Source organism: Alosa sapidissima, chromosome 4, assembly GCF_018492685.1.
Source record: "Alosa sapidissima isolate fAloSap1 chromosome 4, fAloSap1.pri, whole genome shotgun sequence".
NCBI classification, from domain to species: Eukaryota; Metazoa; Chordata; class Actinopteri; order Clupeiformes; family Clupeidae; genus Alosa; species Alosa sapidissima.
In genome coordinates this window covers 37,883,680-37,909,008 of record NC_055960.1, presented here as the reverse complement: position 1 = coordinate 37,909,008, position 25,329 = coordinate 37,883,680, and the positions used below count along the sequence as shown (strand labels likewise).

General features: G+C 40.3%; 1 protein-coding gene across 5 annotated transcripts; it reads right to left on the bottom strand.

Moving 5' to 3' along the window:
* Positions 1-24,780, bottom strand: LOC121707731 (L-amino-acid oxidase-like). Of its 5 annotated transcripts, none has more exons than XM_042090489.1 (8): positions 24,551-24,779; positions 23,743-23,834; positions 20,877-21,100; positions 18,149-18,261; positions 9,170-9,371; positions 8,832-8,900; positions 7,953-8,089; positions 1-1,105 (listed from the first exon to the last, which is right to left on the bottom strand). In XM_042090489.1, exons 1-8 carry the CDS (start codon positions 24,574-24,576, stop codon positions 298-300), a joined length of 1,671 nt encoding a protein of 556 aa, XP_041946423.1. In that variant the 5' UTR covers positions 24,577-24,779; the 3' UTR covers positions 1-297. The 5 variants fall into 5 exon arrangements, with proteins under 5 accessions (XP_041946423.1, XP_041946424.1, XP_041946426.1 ...); XM_042090490.1 differs by having other exon boundaries at positions 23,743-23,786; XM_042090492.1 differs by lacking the exon at positions 8,832-8,900 and having other exon boundaries at positions 24,551-24,780.
* Positions 24,781-25,329: the final 549 nt, after the last annotated feature.

The window sequence follows — 25,329 nt, the reverse complement described above, 5'->3', positions numbered from 1 at the left end:
GCATGTATGAACTGAACTTGAACTAGTTCAAAAAAGCTGTGAACTGGCACAACACTGGGTGTAAGGAGGCCATAAGTTAACAAAATCGTAATGGGGACCATGGCAGGATTTTTACTTTCTGAAGCGAGACTTTTACATCTCTGACTACAGTGTGTGCATGTGTGTTTGTGTGTGTGTGTGTGTTTGTGTTTGTGCGTATGTTTGTGCATGTGTGTGTGTATGTGCGTGTGTGTGTGTGCAAGTGTCTGACTACAGTACAGTGCGGAGCGGTTCACACTGGATGCCTTATCAGAGGAGCTACAGCTGATCTCGCTTGTGACATTTCTCTGATTCTGCGTTTGGCAGTGCTGCTTTGTTAATGTTCGCAGCAGCCCTGATGGCCGATTTCATGGACGTCTCGATCCAGGCGTGAGGCAAAGCCGTGTGCTCCCCAGCGAAGTGCACCCGGCCCTCACGTCGGAACAGCTCCCGCGCGTACTCCAGGTGCTGGTAGGGCGTGAACAGGGCGAACGCGCCCAGGCTGTACGGGTCCGAGCTCCACCTCTTCACCACGACGCCAGTGCAGAGAGACCTGACGTAGTCGCCGTGGATCTGCGCCAGGTCTCTCAGCGCCAGCTCCTTCAGGGCCTCGTCGCTCGCCCCGAGGAAGAGAAGCGAGTCGTCGGACCACGTGTACGAGGCCAGGAGCACGCCGACCGTCTCGTTGGCCGGGAAGCTGTGGCTGGGGTAGTAGATGAAGCGCGAGGGTCCGTCCGTGATGCTCTTTCCACCATGGATGCCGTCTTTCTCCCAGAACTTCTTCTCGAAGGTGAGGATGATCTTCGTGGAGCTGTCGTAGTGCACCGCCCTAAGGGCCTCCATCTTGTGGCTGGAAAGAGCCGGGTGGAAGTCCATGAACAGTGCCGCTTTAGCCGTGGTGGTTACCAGGACGGCATCAGCACGAAGGTCAGTAGGAGGAGACGGTTGACCGGTCTGGTATGATACGATGACTCTTTCGTCTGTCTGGCTGATGCTCTTCACAGTGGAGTTCAGGAGAATAGGGACGTCAAGGGCAGAAAGAAAAGCTTTGGGGAGAAGATCTGATCCACCGACCACTTCGTTGTACCTTGAAAACAAGACAAATCCAAACAAGACAAATTGCACACTCTTATGAGCATTTTATAGCAAAGGGTTGTACACTTAATATTTAGGTATTTTATATGTGTGTGTGTGTGTGTGTGTGTGTGTATTCATAATGTTGTGAACATGAAAACTCAGAGAGCAACTCATGTCAGTCATAGTGTCCATCCACGTCAACAACGGCAAGTTAAGTAAAGGTAACCTCACCAGCAAGTGCATCTAATGGCTTCCACACACAGTTGCGTTCCGTCAACGCATGCCAGTGGGTGTTCCCGACGGTAGCTATGCAAATGACTTGAAGTATAACCGTAATTTGATTGGTTGGTGCTGTCCGTTGATTGGCCGGTGCACTCTGTTGGTGCAGCAACAGCTGAACTTCTCAACGCGAGCAACGGAAGTAACGCGATGCAACGGACCCACAATTCAGTTCGGCAACGGATGACGTGAGCCCATTTAAAGTGAATGGGATGCATCTCCAGCACTGCAAGGCACGCAACTGTGTGTAGGAGCCGTAAAAGGTTTTTGCTGTTGGCTGGTACTTTATCAAAGTGAAAATGTACTTTGCAGCTTTACTGTAACTGTACTGCACTTAAGTCTAAACACTGAATAATCCTCCAGTTCAAATTCACATCTCAACAAATCTGAACAGCTTATGTACAGAGAAATGGGAACACATAAATGTAAAAGGATAATTCTTCAACTATGGTACTTTTCTTTCCCTGGAAGAAATGACAAAAACTAAAAAACATTTCTTCTTTTTTGTTTTTGTCACGCTTACTACATCCTAAGAGCAACTTATGAAAAAATTAATCATGGCTTAATCATTCTTTTTTTATGTAATATGAGGCCTTTTATGCAGGTTTTTACTGTTTCCTATGTAATATGAGGCCTTTTATGCATGGGTTTTACTGTTTCCTATGTAATATGAGGCCTTTTATGCAGGTTTTTACTGTTTCCTATGGTTTTTCCTCTGTCCCTAAGCCAGACTTTGGATGTTCAACCTCCATTAATTCTAAATTAAATATTGAAATAATGTAGATTTCAAGTCCAAATGATAATACACTGTCTATTTCAATATATATTATATATATATATATATATATATATATATATATATATATATATATATATATATATATATATATATATATATTGCCATATTTTATTCACATTTTCTTATATTTTTCATAAGATGAAGCCCTGTTCCTGGGTTCACTGTCATTTCCGCCACACTGTACAAAATAGAATCCTGGGATCATTGTTTTAGGCAGAGGTGGAAAAAGTATGAAAATATTGTACTCAAGTAAAAGTACCAATACCTTGATGAAATATTACTCAAGTAGAAGTTAAAATACAGATCTGAAAATGTACTCAAGTAAAAGTAAAAAGCAGTTCATTTAAAATGTACTTTAAGTAAAAGTTACTTAGTTACTTTTTTTTTTGGGGGGGGGGGGGGGGGTACCAGAACAACCAGTTTTACCAGAGACTTTTTAATGAGATACAGCACTCAAAAAATCCTCCATAGTAATGCATGGGGTTAGTTTGTAACGCCAATATGGCAGTTGTCTACACATATCACAACCCTTCCGCGGCAAAACGTTGACATGTTAATACATTGAGCCAATCATGTGGTGTGTTGTAAAATACATTGAGCCAATCATGTGGTGTGTTGTGAAGACATCGTGCCAATCATCTCTTGTGATCTCGCTGCTGGAGCAAGATTGGTGTCGTTACGCACACACATTTCTGCCGAAATAGATGCACGATAAGTGCCCAAAAAGTGTTGCAATATGGCAGCCGAGTGGAGGTACTTGCCTGATAAGGATGTTGAGAAATGGAGATCTATGTGAAAAATCACCACCTTTAAGTTCTTTAAGTTTGAGCAGTAGTTGATTTTCAAAGTTAGTTGCACTCATCCTTGGGTCGCTTTGCAGTGAACAGTAATCCAACTGAAAAGCCCCTCACAGGCAGCTGAGGCAGGCAGGCCAATGTTGAGTTGCAGAGAGTTTGGAAACGAGCAGAAGGTTCAGCAGATTAAAGGGCGTCGAACTGGGGGGGGGGGGGGGGGGAGTGGGAAGTATAGGGCAATGGAGGAGAGGGCCCTTGAAAAGTGAAATACAGGGGGCACAACATTTTCATCAGGCATTAGTAATAACTCCGGTAATCCACACATAAAAAATCCAAACAACTCCATAAGTAGAGTCATGTGTAATGAAGTGGAATAACACAGGGAAAAAGTATTGAACACGCTAAGAAAAAGCACTAAGGCAAGGAAAGGGAAGGAACGAGCTGGAATCTGTAAGTAGTTAGAGAGTAGTTATCCTTTCTATCTGGGCAAATTAATATAAGCTTGGTTAGTAGCTTACATATTGATGGGCTATAAAAAGGTTTTTCATTACCAAGGTGTCACACAAGAAACATTTCATGATGGATAAAAGCAAAAAGCTCTCCCAAGACCTTTGCAACCTTATTGTTGCAAAACATATCAATGAAACTGGTTACAGATGCATTTCAAAACTTCAGAATCTTCCAGTAAGCAGCATGGGAGCCATTATCTCCAAGTGGAAGAAACATCACTGCATCATCAACCGGCACAGGGCACAGGATCTCCTCGCAATATTTCTGACCAGGGAGTCAGAAGGATAGTCAATTCCAAGAGCCAAGGACCACTCGGAGAAAGCTCCAGAAAGACTTGAAGGCAGCCAATTCAATTAAATTCAATTAAACAGTTCTGGAAGTAATCTGGAACTAAAGATCAGGATTCACAAGAGGGACCCCTGGAATCTGTTTAGAACAATGGACCAAAATCACACCTGATACTGCGACTAATAAGTTTTGTCATACAGGAAATGTCTTGAAGCTGTCTTTACAAACAAAGGCTTTTCCACAAAGTATTGATGAAATTTCAGTAGGCACGTTCAATACTTTTTTCCTGTGTCATTCCACTTTAATACACAAAACTCTTATGTTTGGATTTTTTATATGTGTGTTAATATAATGTGTGGTGAAAATTTCGAATAGACTCACTGGAAGTTTAGGCTAATTACTGAAAAAAAAAATTAAGCGTTCAATACTTATTTCCACCATATATCTATTTTACCTGAATATTTTAACTTCCAAATTAAATGTAAAAATGAATGTCAGACGAAATGTAAAGTTTGACTGACTGGATTTTGTATACAAAACATAGTGAAAACTGTCTAAGGTCACTCTCACTCTCCCTTGCTAAAGAGCTAAATGGTTTAGTCCGCCTGCACGATTCATAAGGTAGTCTATCTTTTGTTTATTTAGTTGAGCATCGCTAGTAGGCCTAGTGGACCGTTAATTGTTGTGCTGCTGGTGCAATGTCTTTCTCCATGAAAGCCAAGTCAGGTTACTAAAAACAAAGGCCAAAACAGGAAAAAGAGAGACATCAAAATGAGGGGAAACAACTGCTAATAAACTTCTTTCCAAAGAAAGGTGAGCACAAACATCAAAAGACGAAATCCCATGGTGTTTGCTTGAATATCTCCGCAATCATTGGTGCTAAAACGAACTGAGACAGCCCATTGAAATAGCGGAAAATACACTTTCATAGGTTAGGCTAATCTGATGCATCTCGTGATCCAGCTCCATCTCCATCACTTTCAGAAAGACTGCATGGCGTCCGCTTGATTCATGTCCTGTTGTAGGCTACATGCTGATCATTATCACTAGGCTAGTGGTTTAGGTGATTTTTTTTTTTCTCTCCCTTTCTGTTTTCGTTAGTCTTAACTTTTTTTTTTTACTCAAGTAACGGGATTTTCGATGTAGCGAAGTACAATACTTCACTCAAAAAGTAATCAAGTAAAATTTAAAATACCGATTTTATAAACTACTTAAAAAATACAAAATACACAGAAAAAGTACTCAATACAGTAATGTGAGTAAATGTATTTCGTTACTTTCCACCTCTGGTTTTAGGTTTGTATACTTAGTAACCATAGCAATAGCCACTCCACAGGGGGTTACATCAGAGCCATATTGTGTATTTACAGTGCATGAAAATGCACTGTACTGTTCTTCCTAGGCTGCTTCTTCTTCTTCTAACGCATTTAATGCAGCTTCAACCGTTTAACGTAGAAACTTCATTCAAACTATGTTACGTAGGTCTTACTTAGGACATGAGTGCTATGTATTTTTCAGCTTTGTAACTTTTATACTTTTTAAACTATTAATTAAAAACTACTCAAAATTTCCCCATAGACTTAACATGGGCTGATGACATCACAATAGAGCCGTTAAGCAATTAGAATCCTGGCTCAACTGCCAGTCTCAGGCTTTAACATAGACAGTAAAAGATATGGACAGAGTCATCACGTAGACGTCAATCGAGGCGGGTGAAGCAAATTTCAACCGTTTCCTGTTGGTCGACGAGGCTTTCTGCGCAGGCTCAGGGGACTCAGTCTGTAAGTCAGTTACGAGGTTATGACGCCAATCACACAATGTTGTATTTCTCCGGAAATAGAAAAAGTTCATATAAAGGCTTAAAATGCTTCAGTTGTAACGTTATTTGATGTCAAAGTGGCGCCAAAATTGAATGGGCTTCAATGGGGATGGCTAGGTGAACTGGTCTACTATTTAGCTTCAGATCCGCCATAATGTCTACGCTCTCCGAACGTTCGCCTGCCCCCTTGGGCTTTAAGCATATAAACTGGCTCTATTAAGACTACACATCCTGTTCAACTGTTTCCTCTGCCAAAACTGTTTCAAAATAAAAGTCCTCACTACAATATTTCACTGTTAATCAATTTAACCCTTTAAACTACTGAACGTTTTAACTGTTCAGCCATTGTAACTGTTACTTGTCATCAACTATGACTCCTACCCACTGTAGCTAGTTAGCATGGTTAGCATAGTTAGCATGTTAACATTGTTAACATTTTTAGCAAAACTGCTAAAAATGATTAGCTAGGTTAGCTAAGTCACATGGTTAGCATAGTTAACATTTTAGTATTGTTAGCATGTTAGTTAGCATAGTTAATATAACTACTAAAAATGATAAGCTAAGTTAGCTAAGTCACATTGTTAGCATAGTTATCATTTTTGACAAAACTATTAGAAAACATTAGCTAAGTTAGCTAAGTAACATGGTTAGCATGTTAGCATTCTTAGTATTTTAGCATAACTGCTATAAATCATTAGCTAAGTTAGCTAAGTCACATAGTTAGCATTGTTAACATAGTTAACAGCATTACCATTATTAACATTTTTTTAAAAACTGCTAGAAAACATTAGCTGAATTAACTAAGTTAAGTAACTTGGTTAGCATTATTATCTTTGTTAACATAGTTAGCATAACTGCTAGCAAACATTAGAGCCATTCCAACTGTCAGTTATTGTCAACTATCTACCTAAATAATTTAACCATTTAAACTATTCACCTATTTAACTGTTCAGTCATTCCAACTATATTAAACCTCATCTACCTAGCAACCAATATAGTTTGTTTTTACTCTGTATGATATTTTACATCATATTTTTGCATTTTCATGCACTGTATTTCCTTCAGGAAATGCTTTTCTAGTTTTGTTTATTACTCTTCACAATGCTAGTAGAACGCTCCATTGACTTGAATGGGATTTCCCAACGTTCTACGGTAAAATAAATTCATGTAATTACCGCTGCAAACATATAATTACCGCTGTCAATGGCAACGGGTTTTGTGCTGCTGATCATATCACTCCGCAAGTATTCCGGTCACTTCTTGCATTGGAACTTCATTAAAAGTAAAAGCAGACGATTGATCAGCTGTGTTCTAAAGAATGTTTGATTCAAGTTCAGCGTGTGTTGCGAACTATGTTTCTCAGCAAAAGCCACAACGAAATGGGTAACAAATAGCCTATCGTCGAGTTTATTCTTTCGTTTTGGCAAGTAGCCGTATAATAAGCGGGATAATGTATAGAATGCCGGTCATTATGGGAAAATAAGTCCCTTTTTTATATAATTGATATTTTTTATAGAAAAAAAGGGATAAAATGTAAATTCCGCCACAGTCATTTCCACCACTTTTTTCATGGTGGAAATGACATGGCGGCAGGTTGTGTGGAAATGACATTGCCCACTAAAACACAGTTTATTTGCTTCATAGTACTAAAGAATATAGTAGAATATATACATAATTACATAACATATGGTAAGGACACATTTTTTTTATCTTGCTTTTATATTCTTTTAAATCTTAAATTTGTCTACATGTCATATGTCATCTCCACCACACTTTGTCTTTTCCGCCACACACTGTCATTTCCATCACAACACATATTTTAAGTTAAACATATACAAATAATACAACATGTATTTCTGGAAAAATAATAATAAATTTCATATTTTGGCAGATATATGTATAATATTTAAGTAATATGTTATATATGTAGATATATGTATAATTGTTAAGTAATATGTTATTTTTGCTTGAAAACACAAGTTTTGTTGTGTGATGGAAATGACAGTTAATCCATCACACATAATGACATAAAATGGCAAAAATATATATTATTTAAGAAAAATCATCACAGCCACTATTAGGGCAAGTTTTAGATATAGTAGATAATTAAACCATGCAGAAAGATTTTTACTGAAAGATGTTACATTTTTTGAAAATGTCCAGGTCAAAGAGTACCATAGTTGAAGAATAACCCCAAAGCAAAAACAATCAAAACTGGTATCTGCAAAGAGTTGTACGATTCCAGTTTTCTATAACAATTTCAGTTCATGATTAATTATTTGTGTTCTTCTTCCTTTCTGGATTGGGATGTTATAATTTTGAACTTTAGGGAGAATGTTGTGCGAAAGTTTAATTAGTGGTGGATTACCCGGTGTTGTCGCTGATGTCCGTTTGGTCGTAGATCATCTCGGTCAGCGCTGTGTACATGAGGCTTTGTTCGTTCAGCAGCTCTCCAATCATTCTCAATGCCTCTGGACTCAAATGGCCTTTTTCTTTCAGATACTCCTATTAGACAAACAGTCACATGCCTGTCAAAGGGTGACTTGTGTTTTTTCAAACAAAATCCTTTCTTTAAAAGTCTGGTTTTCAAAGATCATGATCAAAAAACAAGAAACATAGAACACCAAAAACAAACCAAATGTGACTAATTGGACAAATTAGTTTCAGACTTTTCCAAGATTTTATAATTCAAGCTGTCAACTTTTCACATCTTTGGATGTCAGATTCAAATTTCAGCATTCTGATCCTATATTTCAATGCACCTCATTAAAAAAAAGCAGGCCCGTTTCTTACTCCAAGTGAGAAGTCTTGCCATGTCTAATATGCACATAATATAAAAACCAAACACAGTATGGAGTTGACATTTTCCAGTCTGACGTGGCATTATATTGAACAATATTGACAAACAGGAATGTGTTAATGCTAGCTGGAGATATTTCTCACTTTAATAAGCCTGTGTTGCCTAAGAGTTGACAAAGGGGACAACTAGCGCTATTGCCACCTGTCACTCCATATGGACAGCTTGCAGCAGAACTGCCTGCCTTACTGACATACAGGAAATGTGGAAATACAGAAATAAATAGAAAGAGAAGAAATGCAGAAATTAAATAATTTTTCATGACCAAACTGTATAGGCACCTTTATTTATACACTTCATAGTTTATTTGTGCAGTGTGTGTGCAATTATTAAATCAGTTCATGTGTAGGCCTGTAGGCCTAATGTCCGGTGCTCATGTAGGTGCTTTACCTTCACAGAGTAATGGTCATATTTTCTCAGTGCAGCCTTGCAGCCATGCATCTCCACTTCTTTCCTCACCTACAAAAATGAAAAGGAAGTGGGCTACTCCGTTAAACCATCTTTTGAGTTGATGCCCGTTATTGTGAGAACTGTAGGCTATCCTATAAACTGAGCTTCGATTATCTAGCTACAATGAACATGAACACACTAACATACAGCATTGTTTGGTGATTAATGCTCAAATGAGGTTTGCTGCTGCTGTAGCCTAGTTTGAGTCTTTGTTCTGGTCAGCCCAAGTCCTTTGACTCATCCTTGTCACCTTCCTCTGCTCTCCTTTTCTCACGTACCGCCTGCAAAGCTTGCTGTAGCAGCTCGTCCGCCGACTTGCCTTTCTCCTTCGGCCGCACCTTGTAGTTGAGAACATCAGGGTTTGCTTGCACTACGTGCGTCCTCTTCCGCTGCCCATTAACCAGGTAATAGGTGTTGGGGTCGTACATGGAGAATTTCTTCAGCTTGACCCCTAGTTTGTCAGCATACCAGTGGACGATCCTGGTAACAGAAAGGTTGATGGTGACAAAGTTGGAGTGAGAGTAACGTTACAAGGTAGGCCTATCTTTAACATAAGTAATGCTACACTCATGGACACTTACGTGCTAATATTAGCCTACACAGTAAAGTTAATTTCACTCTATAAGTGTTAATTTCAACACTGTAGCAGAGTTTATATAATCCTCACTCTTTAGTGTAAAATCAACACTTGCCGTAGTGTAAACTTTAACACCAAGCCAGTGTTTTATAATTAACTCCATCAGAGTTTTCTTATTACTCTTATCAGAAACAAATCGACTCCTCTCAGAGTACAAACTCGAGCAGGGTTGGCACCACCAAAATTGCAGTAGGAAATCAAAATGGATACTCATGCTACTATTATGATACAATAAAATGAATAAATGCCCAAACTAAACCATTTATTAATATTTTATTGACTGCATTTTAAAAAATGGAATGCACAGGGACAATATATTTACCACCAGAACCAGGAGCGGAGTGGCAATCGGGACGATCGGGTTTTCCCGGTGGGCCGACCGATGAGTCTGAGCGGTGCGGGCCGGCCCATAGAGCTTTTATCAAGGCTGTGATGCGGCCATCGACCTGACAGATGCATTAAGAATTTTTCGCGAAAATCTCTGAGATCTACACTATAACATTTGGGAAGTCCAACCAATATACCACTCGCTCACTGTCTATATGTCTTCATGGTTACCCTGCACACTCATCTCTCCCATGCTGATTTTTGTGTAGGCTAGCCTTAGCCTACTTTTTTATCTTCATTCATTTTTGTCTTATTCAGGCGTTACAGAACTTTCATCACAAATAAAAAAAAATTACAATTTAATTTGTTTGTTTGTACTTAAATTAACGTAAGCCTAGGCTAGAATGGAGCAAAGCCTCCTGGGAATGGAGGATGTGTTTCTGTTATCCAATGAACCGATTGCAGGTCAAGTCTATTTACAGAAATGTAGGGGGATAAATGAGCGGCCCCTCGCCTAATGGCATGACCCTACAAACGATCAAGTTCGAGGAGTTTTGAGAGTCGACGGATTTGCGTGGTTGCTTGCTGTTTAAAATATGGATGGAAGGCAGAGAGAAAGGTTAGCGTAGCTAAAGCATTGACGTTATTGAAACTAGCACAAGCTAGTCTTATGTTGATATGTAGCCTAGGCCTAGCCTAATGACTAATTATTGGGCCACTCAGGCTGATAAATGGTTTGTGGAACTCGATGGAACTGTCTATATGTAAGCCTATATAGGCCTACTTTAATCGTTCTCGTACAAACCTATTCAAAGTGCCTGTTTTTTTTTCAATTATTTAATTACCTGTGTTATTAGGTTGACATTGTCTGTAGGCTAGGCCTTTTTTTACATTTATACAGGCAACTATTGGAGTGCTATGATACCCAGATATGTCCTTGCATGATGCTTGAAATTTCCATCCACCCACAAAGCTGTTTTTATACTGCACTGTTGCATATCTAGTTCCTTACACATTTATTGAAAGTGCCTGGTTTGTTGTTGATTGGCTTGTTGTATTGCCTTAGCACTATATATTTTGTTTGTGCTATTGATGTGTGTGCATGTTGGGGGGGGGGGGGGTGCCGTCAGAATTTTCCCGGTGGATTTTAGTGTAATGGATTTAAGCCTTGTGTAAATGGAAATCATTTGATGTAAGAATAAAATAACTTTCATCACCAGAATGAGCTTCATAGGCATGAAAATGCTCGTTAAAACTTTAAGTAATCATCTCATTAACAACAAAACACGCGTCATCTTCAATCAATATAATTTTTACAATTTCACAAAAAAACGGTCATCATGTATATCAGTGCAAATAACAATTCCCTCTTTGTATTCTGAGCCATCCAGTTTAGCCCATGTAGTGCTAAAAACTGTGCTGCTTGTCTTGTTTGTTGTGGTCAAGTATTGTGTGATGTCGTAATCGGTGTTGTCAAATACTTTAATAGGACCTAATTCTCGCCTATTCAGTGTAAGGTTCTCCCAGTGATAGCCTACTGCCAACTGGTGTTTCTTAGCCAGGGATTTTGTTATATTTTTAACATTTTTCAAAGTGTTCTTAAATAACTTATGCTTAGCCTCAAACCTAATGCTGGACATATGTAACAAAGGGTCAATTTTTACGTAAACAAGACTGATAATGAATCATAAAAGATAGATAGATAGATACTTTATTGATCCCTAGGGGAAATTCAAGGTCACAGTAGCATACAGATAACATATACACACACACACACACATTCACTAACAGCAGAAAAAAAAGTAATTAAAAGTATATAATATAGCTGCAAGCAGCAATGTGGGGGCCAAGGAGAGCGCTATAGCAGGAATGGCATTGCCATGCCATGAGCAAGCACTCACAGCAAGTTTGATTGCAATTGGATAAAGAATGGCTGAGAAATAAGCTCATTTACTTTGTTACAGCGTCCCTAGAGGCCAAATTACACCAATGTCCTTGTGCATTCTCACAATCAGCTACCATGTCCCTCTACCAAGTTTGGACTTCATATACCAAAGTGTTGCTGAGATGTGAGCTCACTTTCTTTATTACAGCACCCCTAGAGGTCAAATGAGACCACTTTCCTTGCATGTCCTCACAATCAGCTAATATGTCCATGTATCAAGTTTGGACTTCATACAACGAAGCGTTGGTGAGATATGAGCCCACTTCTTGTATTACAGCGCCCCCTATAGAGGCCAAATGATGCCAATTTCCTACTGTGTCCTCACAATGAGGTACCAAGTCCCTGTACCAAATTTGGACTTCATACATCAAAGCGTTGCTAAGATAGGAGCTCACTTCCTGTATTGCAGCACCCCCTATAGAGGCCAAATGATTCCAATTTCCTAGTGCGTCATCATAACCAGGTAACAGGTCCTTATACCAAGTTTGGACTTTTTACACCGAAGCGTTGCTGAGATACAAGCTCACTTCCTGCATTACAGCGCCCCCTATAGAGGCCACATGATGCCAATTTCGTAGTGCGTCCTCACAATCAGATACCAAGTCCCTGTACCAAGATTGGACTTCATACATTAAAGCATAGCCGAGATGTTAGCCCACTTCCTGTTAGGCGGCATCGTCGCCATGTGTGATTGGCTGTCACGGGCAAATAAACTTGAAATTAAAAAAATCTGACAAGTATCGTTTGTGCGGCTCGGTCTGAAGATCATCTCCGCCAAGTTCTGTGAAAATCGGATGAAATTTGTAACCGCTGAAACTTTTCGTAGTGTTTGGACCAAATCCAATATGGCGGAGAGTGATGGGATAGGAGTCGATGAACTCGGGATGGTCCAAGGACACAGACACTACCTCAATTGTGAAATCAGACAAAAGAGTCAAGGATCACACGCATGAACGCATGTCCAGCATTGAACTGGTGGTGGCGCTAGAGTGTTCAATGTATATGCATAAAATTTGCTGTGAGTGATTGGGACAGTGTCGTGACTAATGGTATCGAGTTTTGTTATGTGAACTCAAAGTGCCACGGAGATGTTAGTCCACTTCCTGTTTGGTGGCTTCATCACCATATTTGATTGGCTGTCACGAGCAAACAAAAATGAAATTAAAAAATCTGACCAGTATCGTTTGTGCGGCTCGGTCTGAAGATCATCTCCTCCAAGTTCTGTGAAAATCGGATGAAATTTGTAACCGCTGAAACTTTTCATAGAGTTTGGACTAAATCCAATATGGCGGAATTCCAATATGGCGGAAAGTGACGTAATAGAAGTCATTGAACTTAGGTCAGTCCAGGGATTCCAACAGTGCCTGATTTGTGAAAATCGGATGCACCGTTCAATCTTCACATGCGTTAATGCAATCCAGTTTTGACCCATTGGTGGCGCTAGAGTGTTGGGCATAGAGTGCTGTAAATTGGTGAGAGTGATCATGGGACAGTGCTGAATCAGTGTACCAAATTTCATAACTTTAGACCCAGCGATTCAATTTTCGGCCAGATTTTGACCTGTTGGTGGCGCTAGATGGCTGGGTTTAGAGGTCCGTAAATAAGTGTGAGTGGTCAGTGGAGTGTCCCGAAACTTTCTGCCAAAAAATCGGAACTTTTTAGCCAGGTGTTCTATGGGCTGCCATAGACTCCAATGGCAGATTTATAATAATAATAATAGGAAAAGCTAGTAACTCAATGGGTGCCTTCGCTGCTTGGCCCCCAAATATAAAAAACACAACTAAGCAATAAGGACTGTAGAAGATAAAGAATATACTAAAATACAAATTATACTAAATAAAACTAATCTAAATCAATTCTAAAAAACAGTATCCAGTAAAATGATGTTTTGGCAACAAGTTCCGGTGTGGGTATATTGTCTTAAAAAGCTCATGGTGCTCAAGAAATAAATGTTTCAAATATATAGTCATGGCTTCAGTAAGACGAGGGGAACACACAATATTCATTATTTGCAACAAAAGTAGCAACAATCTCCAATGCTGGTTCTCAGCCTCCACCAGATCACCAAAGATCAAGGGAGCGTTCCACACAAGGCAGAATGTTTGAATTGAGTTCAGCCCGATGCCATTGCCACTTGAATCCAGATTCACATTTGTGGGCCTATTTTTTCGATCCATTTCACCATAGTCAAAAGAATAAATCCTTGAAAGAAGATGACCTTTACTAATAACGGTATCAGTAAGGTGTTGAAAAAGCAACTTAAGCTCAAACTGAGCAACCCCTTCTAAAAGATCATGCATGATGTCAACAGAAACATTATTGACAACATGAAAATACTTCAACTCATTGAGGGTTGAATGCCTCTTCACCCCATACACAGACTTCAGCTGTGGGATCCCTGCAGTGCCTCCCAAAATTATCAACATCACGAACAACAACTGAGAGGTGGTCCTCACTGTAAACTGATTGAGCAGTAAGTTTGTCGATGATACACAATCTGCAATAGTAAGTGCTACTAAATGACTCATTGTAACCAAGGATTGCGTTCATTCCTAAATTATCTCCTATTATTTGAGAAATGGTTCCATAGACCTTTTCACAGGAGATGGGCAAGTCTATTCCTTCATTTTCAAGAGTTCTAATGTCACGAATCAAGGGCTCAAGAATTGTATCAAAACCATATCTCTTCACATCTTGACTATGAAAGAATATTAAGAATGGCAGAATTAAATTTGTGCGGCAAATTTCTTAAGATAAAGTAAAGGCAGCCTTATGTATTGAATGTTTTGATCCAAGGGGGTTTGCCGTCTCAAAATCATCATAATACACTTGTATTTGCAGAGCATTTTTATGTTTACTGAATAGTGTGTGTTTTTTGAAGTAACTTCCATCTTTGATGGGCTTGATGTGGTGCCTGCTATGACCTGTTCACAAATATCAGAGTTACAGAACATGAACTTAAGGGTCTCTATGTAAACAAAAGTGTCTCTAACTTGAACTTGGTCATACGTTCCTAGAGTCTTGTTTCGACGGCTATCAAACCGAACTCCTAAGGTAAGTTCAAGTGGCTCAACAGCTCCCCATTTCTCTCTGAAATACTTAACCCTTTTTGACTCTGAATTTAAAAAAGAGAAAGGGTTTTGGAAATGTTCAAAGCTTTGTTCAACTTTCTTTGACCACAGACTGTTTGATGGTACAACTGACAAAGCACTCCGTTTCAAATGATCATGCATCTCTTGCAATTCTTCAAGGTCACCAACAATAGCTGAGACCAAATTATTAGAAGCACCACTACCCTGAAGTTTTGCAATTATGGAAGCACACAAACTATTGAGGCATTCAGTGGAAGGAACAGAGCTCCTATTCTCTGATGCATCTCTTGTTGAAACTGAATTATTTACTTCTGGCAAGTCTGTCTCCATTTGCTCAGAAATGATCTCCCTAGGAGGGGAATTGTGACTTTTCCAAATTTTTCCTAAAACCTGAATAAGTGTCAAACTGCTTACAACATGTTTCTTGAGAACACATTAATCTTTGCTTTCAGGTAGGATAGAAACCATGTTTAAATTTCAAATGGGATATCAACGCCTGGCTGGTTTTATGCAATTCTTGGCATCTAAAACATTTCATCATCGTTAAGGTTAAGCAAAAGCCAAATAAAAAAAAAAAATTGTTCAAAAGCTTTGCACGGAATTCTCTGACCCTTGGTGATTCTTTAGTTTTTCCAATGTCAATGTTGTATACAACTGTCTGCGCAAATGTGTAGAAGCTGTGAAGTGCGTCATCATATGCCAGAGTGAAAACAAAGTGCATTTTAAAAGGTTCATCAAATGCACCCACTGCACTTGCTGCCTCACAAGGAATCAGCTTTTTATCCAAGGCAATGTAGAACTGGTCGATCCGATTTTGGTTTCTTCCGACCAGGGTTTTCTTGCACTATGTACGTCCTCTTCCACTGCCCATTAACAACATTGAAGTGCCAGGGGTTTGCTTTTGCGCGGTTCGCTGCAAGAAAATTATTTATGGATGCAATAGGAAAACGTTTTAGCACGCCACCAATCAGAAGACCGCCATAAGGTTAACGTTCGTGCACTTCAGGACATCTTCCTTACCTGGTGCAACTAGCCATCACGACAGAGGTAGGCTACGTTTATCTATGGCTGACCGTTTTTACATTTAGAAAGTAGGCTACTGTACGCATGTTCTTTCATAGCGCAACACGACCTGTCCCTCACCATATCGCAACCTCTTGTCAACCTTATACAATCTGTTGCTGAGGACAAAAGCACCGTCTCCAGATTGTCGTTATCAAATGAGCACACACAGACTGAGAGACTGCTCATAGGAAAACTGAGTTGTCTGTAAAACTCAAAATTACCATGTTTTCATTAAATGCGGATGAGGCAACAAATGGAAATATGAACAATATCTAGAATGTTCTGATTCGTTACTTTGATGAGGAAATGTGAAGTCTTGCAAACTTGATTTTATAGATTTTACTTGGTGTTGAATTGCATATTAACAAGAAAAAAATCTCCCCTTTAAACACTTTTGGCCTGAAGTAATTAAATAAGAGTGTGTTAAAGCCTTTCTACAATATTGCTGCAGTAGAAAAGAACAGCAATGGCTAATCAGCAATGGTCAGGGATGGTACTAAAATATATTTTTGTTCATCAGGAAAACTCAATTTCAATCAAGAACACTCTCAATTCGCCTTATTCACATGGCGGCCATTGGCGGCTAAAACGAGGCTACAGGGTACACAAACCATAGGATTGTTATGTTCTATGCATTCACCTGTGGGTGGCATTAATTATAGTAAGTGTACCCTGTAGCCTCGTTTTGGTTTAAACAATGGCCGCCGTGTGAATAAGGTGAATACTCCCTTTACTTTGCTGTTTGCATCTTTTTGTACATTAAAAACCAATAGGTCGCGACCGCAAAAGGGGTGCTATCTGTATAGGTAGATATGAACAACGTATGACTTATGGCCTGAAAAAAGTTCAGTCAAACGATTTTTTTTCACTTTAATCCCTGAAATATGAGTGCTTTAGACCATTATTATGACCGCCGCTAGCGAAGCGGTCATACAGGGATTGTCAAAGTTTTTTTTGTTTTTTCCCCCCCGTCATCTACTTCCTGAATTTTTGGTCAACGATACCCGGGACACCGAACCACCGGGGCACATGAATTTTGGTGGGTATGTAGCCCCACTAGACTTTTACGGAAAAATTTTGTTTGGTCCCCCCGAAACCCAAAAAATATGGTGCATACAATTGATTTAGAATGTTGGGGGGAGGTGGGGGAGGGGGGTAACCGTCCTGCTGGCGGGACACTGAAAATTATCCAGGTAATAGGTGTTGGGGTCGTACATGGAGCATTTCTTCAGCTTGACCCCTAGTTTGTCAGCATACCAGTGGACGATCCTGGTAACAGAAAGGTTGATGGTGACAAAGTTGGTGTGACAGTAACGTTACAAGGTACTGTAGGCCTATCTTTAACATAAGTAATGCTGCTCTCATTGACACTTACGTGCTAATATTAGCCTACATCATTTGTGAGATTTTGGACAAATTTCATAAACAATATCTGTAACACCCCCAATTATCACCACTTTTGTTCGGAAATTCGAAAACAACAATGTTTTTTTTAACATTTCAAAATAACATTTGCTAAATGAACCTTACATTTTTCAGTAGCCATAGGCAAAGTCCTTTTAGGCAAGTCCCTCCATTCGGCTGCCACATGACGCACACAACGCTTTTTGGGCACTCGTCGGGCATCCATTTCGGCAGAAATGTGCATGCGCAAGGCTTCACGACACCAATCTTGCTCCAGCGGCGAGATCACAACACATGATTGGCACGATGTCTTCACAACACACCATATGATTGGCTCAATGTATTCACATGTCGACACTTTCTGGAGGAAGGGGTGTGATATGTGTAACTGCGTTACAAACTAACCCCATGCATTTCTATGGAGGATTTTTGGAGTGCTGTGTCTCCTCATTAGAAAGTCTCTGCCATAGGTGTGTAGATTTGAACAAAATCTGGTTTGGTTCTTAACGGGAGCATTTACTGCCTGAAATATCCAAATATTTTGTTTACCACGCTCGGAGTTATAGTGCTGGCCTGATGGGTCGCCTATTTACGCCGTTTCAATGTCAGAAGAACACATGGTACATAGCTAATTTAGATACACCTATGGTGTGGGCACATTTCTGGTGCGTACATTAAAAATGCACAAAAATCTGGTGAGATACTTTCTCATGCTCACCAGAAACTTCTGAGTGCACTCAAGAAAATTGCTTAATAAAGATGTTGTAGATGTAAATCATCAACTCACAAGTGAAAACTTGGGATCCTCATGGCCCCTAGCTCAGCGTACCAGCCCTCCTTCTCGTTTCTGTAGGTTTCCACCCTTCCTCCAACACGACCGCTGGCCTCTACAATCGTCACCTTGATCAAACACATAGAAAGAGATAGATAAGTAAAACAAAAGGCCAGCCCTGCAGAGGTGGACATCCCGACTCCAGAAAGTAAAAGTCCTGCCATATATTCTTTCTACCTACCTACTTAATACAGGTGATATCACTAATTACCTGATCTACCTTCTTGCTAATTAGGATGAGCTGGTACTAAAATGGTTGGATCAAATACTTGGCAGGACTTTTACTTTCTGAAACCGCCTCTGCAGCCTTGGTTAGCTACTACACTGTTAAAAATATTTGCAGAAATTATGGAAATGTAAATTCCACAATAACATGAAAGCTATAGCCTTTATTTAGTGCGTCCTGGAGCAGCTACAGCTTTTATTAGCGCTTGATGGAGCCGCTATAGCCTTTATTAGCGTGTGGTGGAGCTGCTATAGCCTTTATTAGTGTGTGGTGGCAGCTAGCCTTTATTAGCGTGTGGTGAAGCAGCTATAACCTTTATTAGCGTGTGGTGTAGCTGCTATAGCCTTTATTAGCATGTGGTGTAGCTGCTATAGCCTTTATTAGCACGTGGTGTACAGTAGCAGTGACTGACAGTTGGTCAACCCGGGTTTGATTCTTGCCGTTGTGAGTCTGTGTTGCTAGCTATAAAAATGGCTGCTAAATATCAGTCAACTCTTAAGTTTCAATTGTAATTTTATTATTGTATTTTAAGATTCAATTTCAGTAAGGATTCATATGTGATCCCTTTAAACATATGGGAGCTGTGGCACTCTGGGAAATGCAATGTGCTATTGTGTTGATGAAAATTTTCTGTATTCTCTAGTCTGTCTCTTTTTATTTTAGCCTTTAATAATTTCATATTATATTTTAAGATGATATTTCCGTAAGGATTTGTAATCACTTTAAGAATATCCTGGGGCTGTGGCAAATTATTCTGGTAAAAAACTGGCAGAATAAAAGTCTTTATTTTAAAGCAACACCAAAGCACTTTTCCTCTGTCACACGCACGCTATTTGTTAAGCGAATGCAGAAGTGCCTTTCACCCTATTAATGCAACTTTTAATGCAACTATGGATAGTAGAACTACTATGAGTCTACTACTGATGTTGCTATACAATCATTACTTTGAAGGCTGCTAATTCTGCTACTTCCTCTCTTGCTGCTAATTGATGCGGCTGCTTTTGCGATAAGTCTATTTCATTTCGCTCTTGCAGTTACGTTTTGATCATCTGATTTTCTCAGATGTGTATCTAGAATGCGTCTTGGGCGATTCGATCACAGGTATACAATCCTACTAGTTGAATTATTTCACAATTGAATGCTCACTCACAGCCTTTGTTAAAGCGATGGTTCGGAGCAATTTCACTTCAGGGTCCTTTGCACCATGACCCCGAGCCAAACACCCTCCCAGAATATTTTCCCTTGGTCGAACCCTGGTCGAGTAGTGCTGTCAGAAACTAATGACTTTCTGCAGGCATAAAGGAACCTACTTTTATCTTGTAAAAATTACCCCACTAATAATGCCCTGAATTGTACGAAACTTCTACAGTACAGGAGTTTATTTAAATAACACTTGCCTGATGGATGCTACTATACTGCTGCGTCGACATTACTTCCGTGATTTGGGAAAAGCCCATAAAAGTCCTGGCAGGAAGCTTGCATAAGGATGTAGATTCAGGAATGCACTAATATTTTGTTTGTAGTACCAGTTTGCAACAATTAAATTCTAGTGATTGCTTTAAAGCAACACCAAAGAGTTTTTTATACCTTAAAATAATGTTTCCAAAATCGTTTCAGTGGTTCATCAACTCGTAACAGGGTGAACGGCAATTCTGCATTCGCTTCGTGGCCCTCTATCGGCTATGACCGCACTGTGTAAGTTTGCCAGATCGGGTAGCGGATCTGTAGTTCGATGGAATGAGACATAAGAAACTACAAATTTGACTTGCATCTGATCATCATACTTTTATAAGTCATGCAAAATATTCTACCTTGTCTGTGAACATCTTTATTTGCAAAGCCGGTGCTGGATAAACAAAAGCGTGCGTGCGACAGAGGGAAAGTTCTTTGGTGTTGCTTTAAAGGGGATTGGGCCTGCAGCTCACTTTCTCTCTAGGGCTCTGTAGTGGGCTAATGTGCAGGCCCAGGATTCATACATGGTGTAAGTATCTTGCAGTAACATGGCTGCATTGCATGTACCCTGTGTCCTGCATCTTGCAGTAACATGGCTGCATTGCATGTACCCTGTGTCCTGTATCCTGCAGTAACGGCTGCATTGCATGTACCCTGTGTCCTGCATCTTGCAGTAACATGGCTGCATTGCATGTACCCTGTGTCCTGCATCATGCAGTAACATGGCTGCATTGCATGTACCCTGTGTCCTGCATCTTGCAGTAACATGGCTGCATTGCATGTACCCTGTGTCCTGCATCCTGCAGTAACATGGCTGCATTGCATGTACCCTGTGTCCTGCATCCTGCAGTAACATGGCTGCATTGCATGTACCCTGTGTCCTGCATCCTGCAGTAACATGGCTGCATTGCATGTACCCTGTGTCCTGCATCCTGCAGTAACATGGCTAAATTGCATGTACCCTGTGTCCTGCATCTTGCAGTAACATGGCTGCATTGCATATACCCTGTGTCCTGCATCTTGCAGTAACATGGCTGCCGTCAGTCCAGCCATGCCTGCACCAACGATGACCACATGGTGAGATGTGTTTATGTGGGGAAGGCCAGTCTTCGCAGTCTGCAGCAGCTCATCGTAGTTTTTGTCCTCCAGACAGTCAGCTAGATGTTCCTTCAGGCTGGCGGCAGTGGTGTGGCCGAGGCAGAGCGCAACCAGCAGCACCGCAATGGCAACTGGAGACACATGTACATACATTTACATTCATTAATTTAGCAGACGCTTCTATAAGCGAATTACTATATTATACTATATTATAAGAGAGCAACTTGGAATGAAGTGCCTTGCTCAAGGGCACAGCACAACGGTGGAAGCTGGGACGTGAACCCACAACCTTTCAGGCTACTGCTAGCCCAGCTCCTTAAAGGCACACTATGCAGGATTTTTAGCTTAATGTGCACGTTTTTCAGCTTAATTTACCTTCATTTAACAGCTTCAGAGTCATTGGAGTGGTTATATGACTTTTTTCGGGTTGAATGGTGGCCGTCTCGCTTCCACCTAGCGCCTGTGATTGGAAAAACCACCCTTGCAACTGTGGGCCGATGGCCTCAGTGTCAGGAAGTATAACGAGTGTAACGAATTGCTTTACTACATTCAAATACACCCCAGGCACCGGCTAGAAAAAGGTAGCGATGGAGTTTCTCAGACAGCCGTCATGACAGAGCCAGCGAAAAAGAAGCAAAAACCACTACGCTATCACCCCCTGGAGCCAAACAAGGAGGTTCATTCTCATCTTTGGATATTTAATTCAGCAAGCTTTCATGAGAAAAAAAATTAACAACTAAACTGGTAGTGAAATTTTGGTGCGGATGCAACTCATGGGACGCCTAATTGGCGTCTAAGTTGTGTGAAATACAGGAAGTTTAGCGGGAAGGTGCCAAAAAGTTGCAGCTAGATTACCGGTATTAGTCAACCTCCATAGATGGGATTCAATGACCACATACTAACATTTATGGTCGCCTTTCCAGCATTGGAAGGCACTGCCTTGTTTGTAAAAAGTTGATCGATTTGACATGTCTCATCATAAAGGTCTCAGCCCATTTAAAGGGGTGGTTCAGGATTTTGGACATAGGACCTCATTTCCAAGTAAGCAAGTGTGATATTTATCAGTGGAGACCGTTTTCAACACGTTTCATCCAGTCCTTCTAATTGCAGAGTTCGCAGGTGCTAGGCTAGCGCAAGTCAACAGTATGTGCTAGCCTGCCACTAAATACAGTCTTACCCACTCCAAAGTACACCCGAGGCAAATAAATTATAACGCCAGACTATCGATGTAAATGTCTGTATTGACAGTGTTATTTCTAACGTTATTCTATCCTTGCATTTCAACGATCGCATTACATTTTGAGGGACTAGTTTCTTAGCAGCGGCGGAATTATACTTGCTCCGGTTAGTGGTACTGCGCCGAAAAGTAAACAGTAAAGCGCACTCCAATGGGGATACCTAGTAGTAGCCTTGGTAATATCAGTCCGCCGCTGAGTTGCAAAATGACTACTAACAACTTTAGGGACCAAAGTATAACTATTGCAACGCGATGCAAGGGTAGTTGTATTTCTTACACTATTCTATCAACACAGTCATTACATACGATTGTCTGGAATTTGCTGGAGATTGTCTGGAATTTGCCTCAGGTGTACTTTGGAGTGGGTAAGACTGTCTTTAGTGGCAGGCTAGCACATACCGTTGACTTGCGCTAGCCTAGCACCTGCGAACTCTGCAATTAGAAGGACTGGATGAAATGTGCTGAAAACGGTCTCCACTGATAAATATCACACTTGCTTACTTGGAAATAAGGTCTTATGTCCAAAATCCTGAACCACCCCTTTAAGAAGTACTTTCATTCAATAATCTTATTTGATTCCATATACTGCAGCCTTCTATTCAATACATTTAGATGTTCATTCAATATTCAGACTTTCATTCAATAATCTTAATTCACTAGTTTGCCCGTCGGCATGATTGCTATACTGAGTGTATAAGCTAAGCGCGTATTTGGCATGGTAGCTGGCCGTGGTCATGGAATGCCTGAAGCGGAGATCGCGATAGAGCGATGGCCACTTGCACCCCCCTGTGTAAGGAGGATGCGTAACTGGGACGTTTAACTGGGCTATCAGTGAAATGGAGGAGTAGGGGGAGGAGGAGGGATAATTTTGCGAGCGCCGCAGCGTGTGACGTATGGATAAGGAGGCCGGCTTAAATACCCTGGCAGCGGAAGACAGGTGAGTTAATTGCTGTCAATCATCCCTAAGGGCTCCTCCCAAACTTTGTTTAGAAAACATCATTTGATTCCATATACTGCAGCCTTCTATTCAATACATGTAGACGTTCATTCAATATTCAGACTTTCATTCAGTATTCAGACTTTCATTCAATATTCAGACTTTCAGACTTTCATTCAATATTCAGACTTTCATTCAATAAACATTTCATTCACTCATTTCATCAAGTATTTCAGTCAGTATATGTAAACTTTTCACTTGTTACATCATTTTCTAATTGTTACATCATTTCCTAATTATTCCTCATTTCGTAAGTCTGTAACTCTCCAGATTTGACATGGTGATGAAATTCAAAGTAAACTCATGACCACCTTGTGCTGAAAAACAGAACTTTGCTAATTGTGTAGCGTGTGAAGATCAAAGAAGTGACCAAATGTACTGCAAATGATACCCTGTATTTAAAGCATTTAATAATTACACAATAATACAAACCAAATGCAACAGTCAAGCTTCCAACTTTGTATAACTGAAGGCTTTAAGGCCATCTCACAGTTTTAAATATTTGTCTAAATAAAATATCACTGAAGCCAAATACTTACACAACTCCCCCTTCATTGCCTGTGGACCCATCACACTTCTGTCTCTGTGGCAGGGTGATGAAGGGAAACTGAAACTCTGAGGTTGGAAAGTCCTAACATATGACACATTTCCCACAGTTGCGGTGGGCCATCATTTATATCTTGTTCAGCAGACATCTGACTCCCACAGTTGCAGTGGGCCATCATTTACATCCATCAAACGTTGATAAGAAATGCACCAAACATCTACTTCTGTTTTAGTATAAATATCAGTGGCACATATTGCACATCTAGCGTGTTGTTTGCTTGTTTTGTTTTGGACTGCAATTATTCTTGTGATCACATTTACACTTGGTATTACGTATTTCCTCACATTTACACTTGGTATTACGTATTTCCTCATCTTGATGCCATTCATAGCTCCTCATAACCAGTGCTTCACTGCAAAGCCACCCTAATGTACAGTATAGTTGCTATACAGTACACAGCCTGACCTGTGACCTGATATAAACTGTAATGTATAGTATCTATAGAGTGTGATGTGAACTCTAATGTAACTATACAGTATACAGCCTGATGTACAAGAAACTGGCACAATTACTTTAAACAGTTTTAATACAGCATTTCTTTATATACAAAGTTCAGTGCTGTGTATGTTCTGTAAATCAATTTTGCAATACAATTGTTAGCTGTTCAACTTAACATCAACCTTTGTCATGAGCTGGTAGAGGCATACCCCTCCCCAAATCTGTGTGAATGCCTTTCCTACCACCCTTGATTAATATGAGAGGCACCACAGTTGGCTTAGAAGAAAATACCAGATTCTTACCTTTCGCAGAGTTTAAACGTCAACATCTGATGCTTTAGTGACTGGATGTGCGACCGTAGCCTCTAATATAGCACTTCACTGCAACCGCAGCCTCTAATGAAGCACGTGACCAGGCGCGTAGCAAGCGTGGGTGATGTGGGTGTTATAACGTACACACTTTTGCTGGAACACGATTCTATCCCCCACACTTTTTGTCAGGTTAATATGGAAATAAACGCTCCCGTAAAGAGTTAGAACCGTATCTACTATAACGCACACACAGAGAGACACAAATAGGTCTGTTGATTGGCTGGATGACCGTTCAATCAAGTCACATCAAGTTAGCCAGTGACGAACCAGAGCCGCTCTGATCAAAAAAGTGTGCGTCTTTCAAGGCTGTGCTGCTGCTGCTTGGGTCTGCATTATAACGTCTGCAGTGATCAGATTTCAGGTAGAATTGAAATGATAATTGTTACCGCATTATGTTTAGTAAACCAAAATTCACTGTCTGACTGACAGTTTTTGTCACAATGTAGAAATGCAGGGAGTCAAAGTGAAAGCGGGGGTGCGCGCACCAAGGCACTTGTTGTTTCTGCAGAAAGACCTTTGGCTACTGTACTGAGCATTATGCTTTCTCTGTCTATGATCTGCAGCTTTTCTCAAACTATATGGGCCTCCTCAACAATTAACCTACTGGTCCACGTAGCCGCGAAATTAAGTTAAGTCTGATCATTTAGCCTACAGCAAGATTGTATGGAACCGCTGACTGAAAAAAAAAAAAACTTTCCCCAATCAGAAAT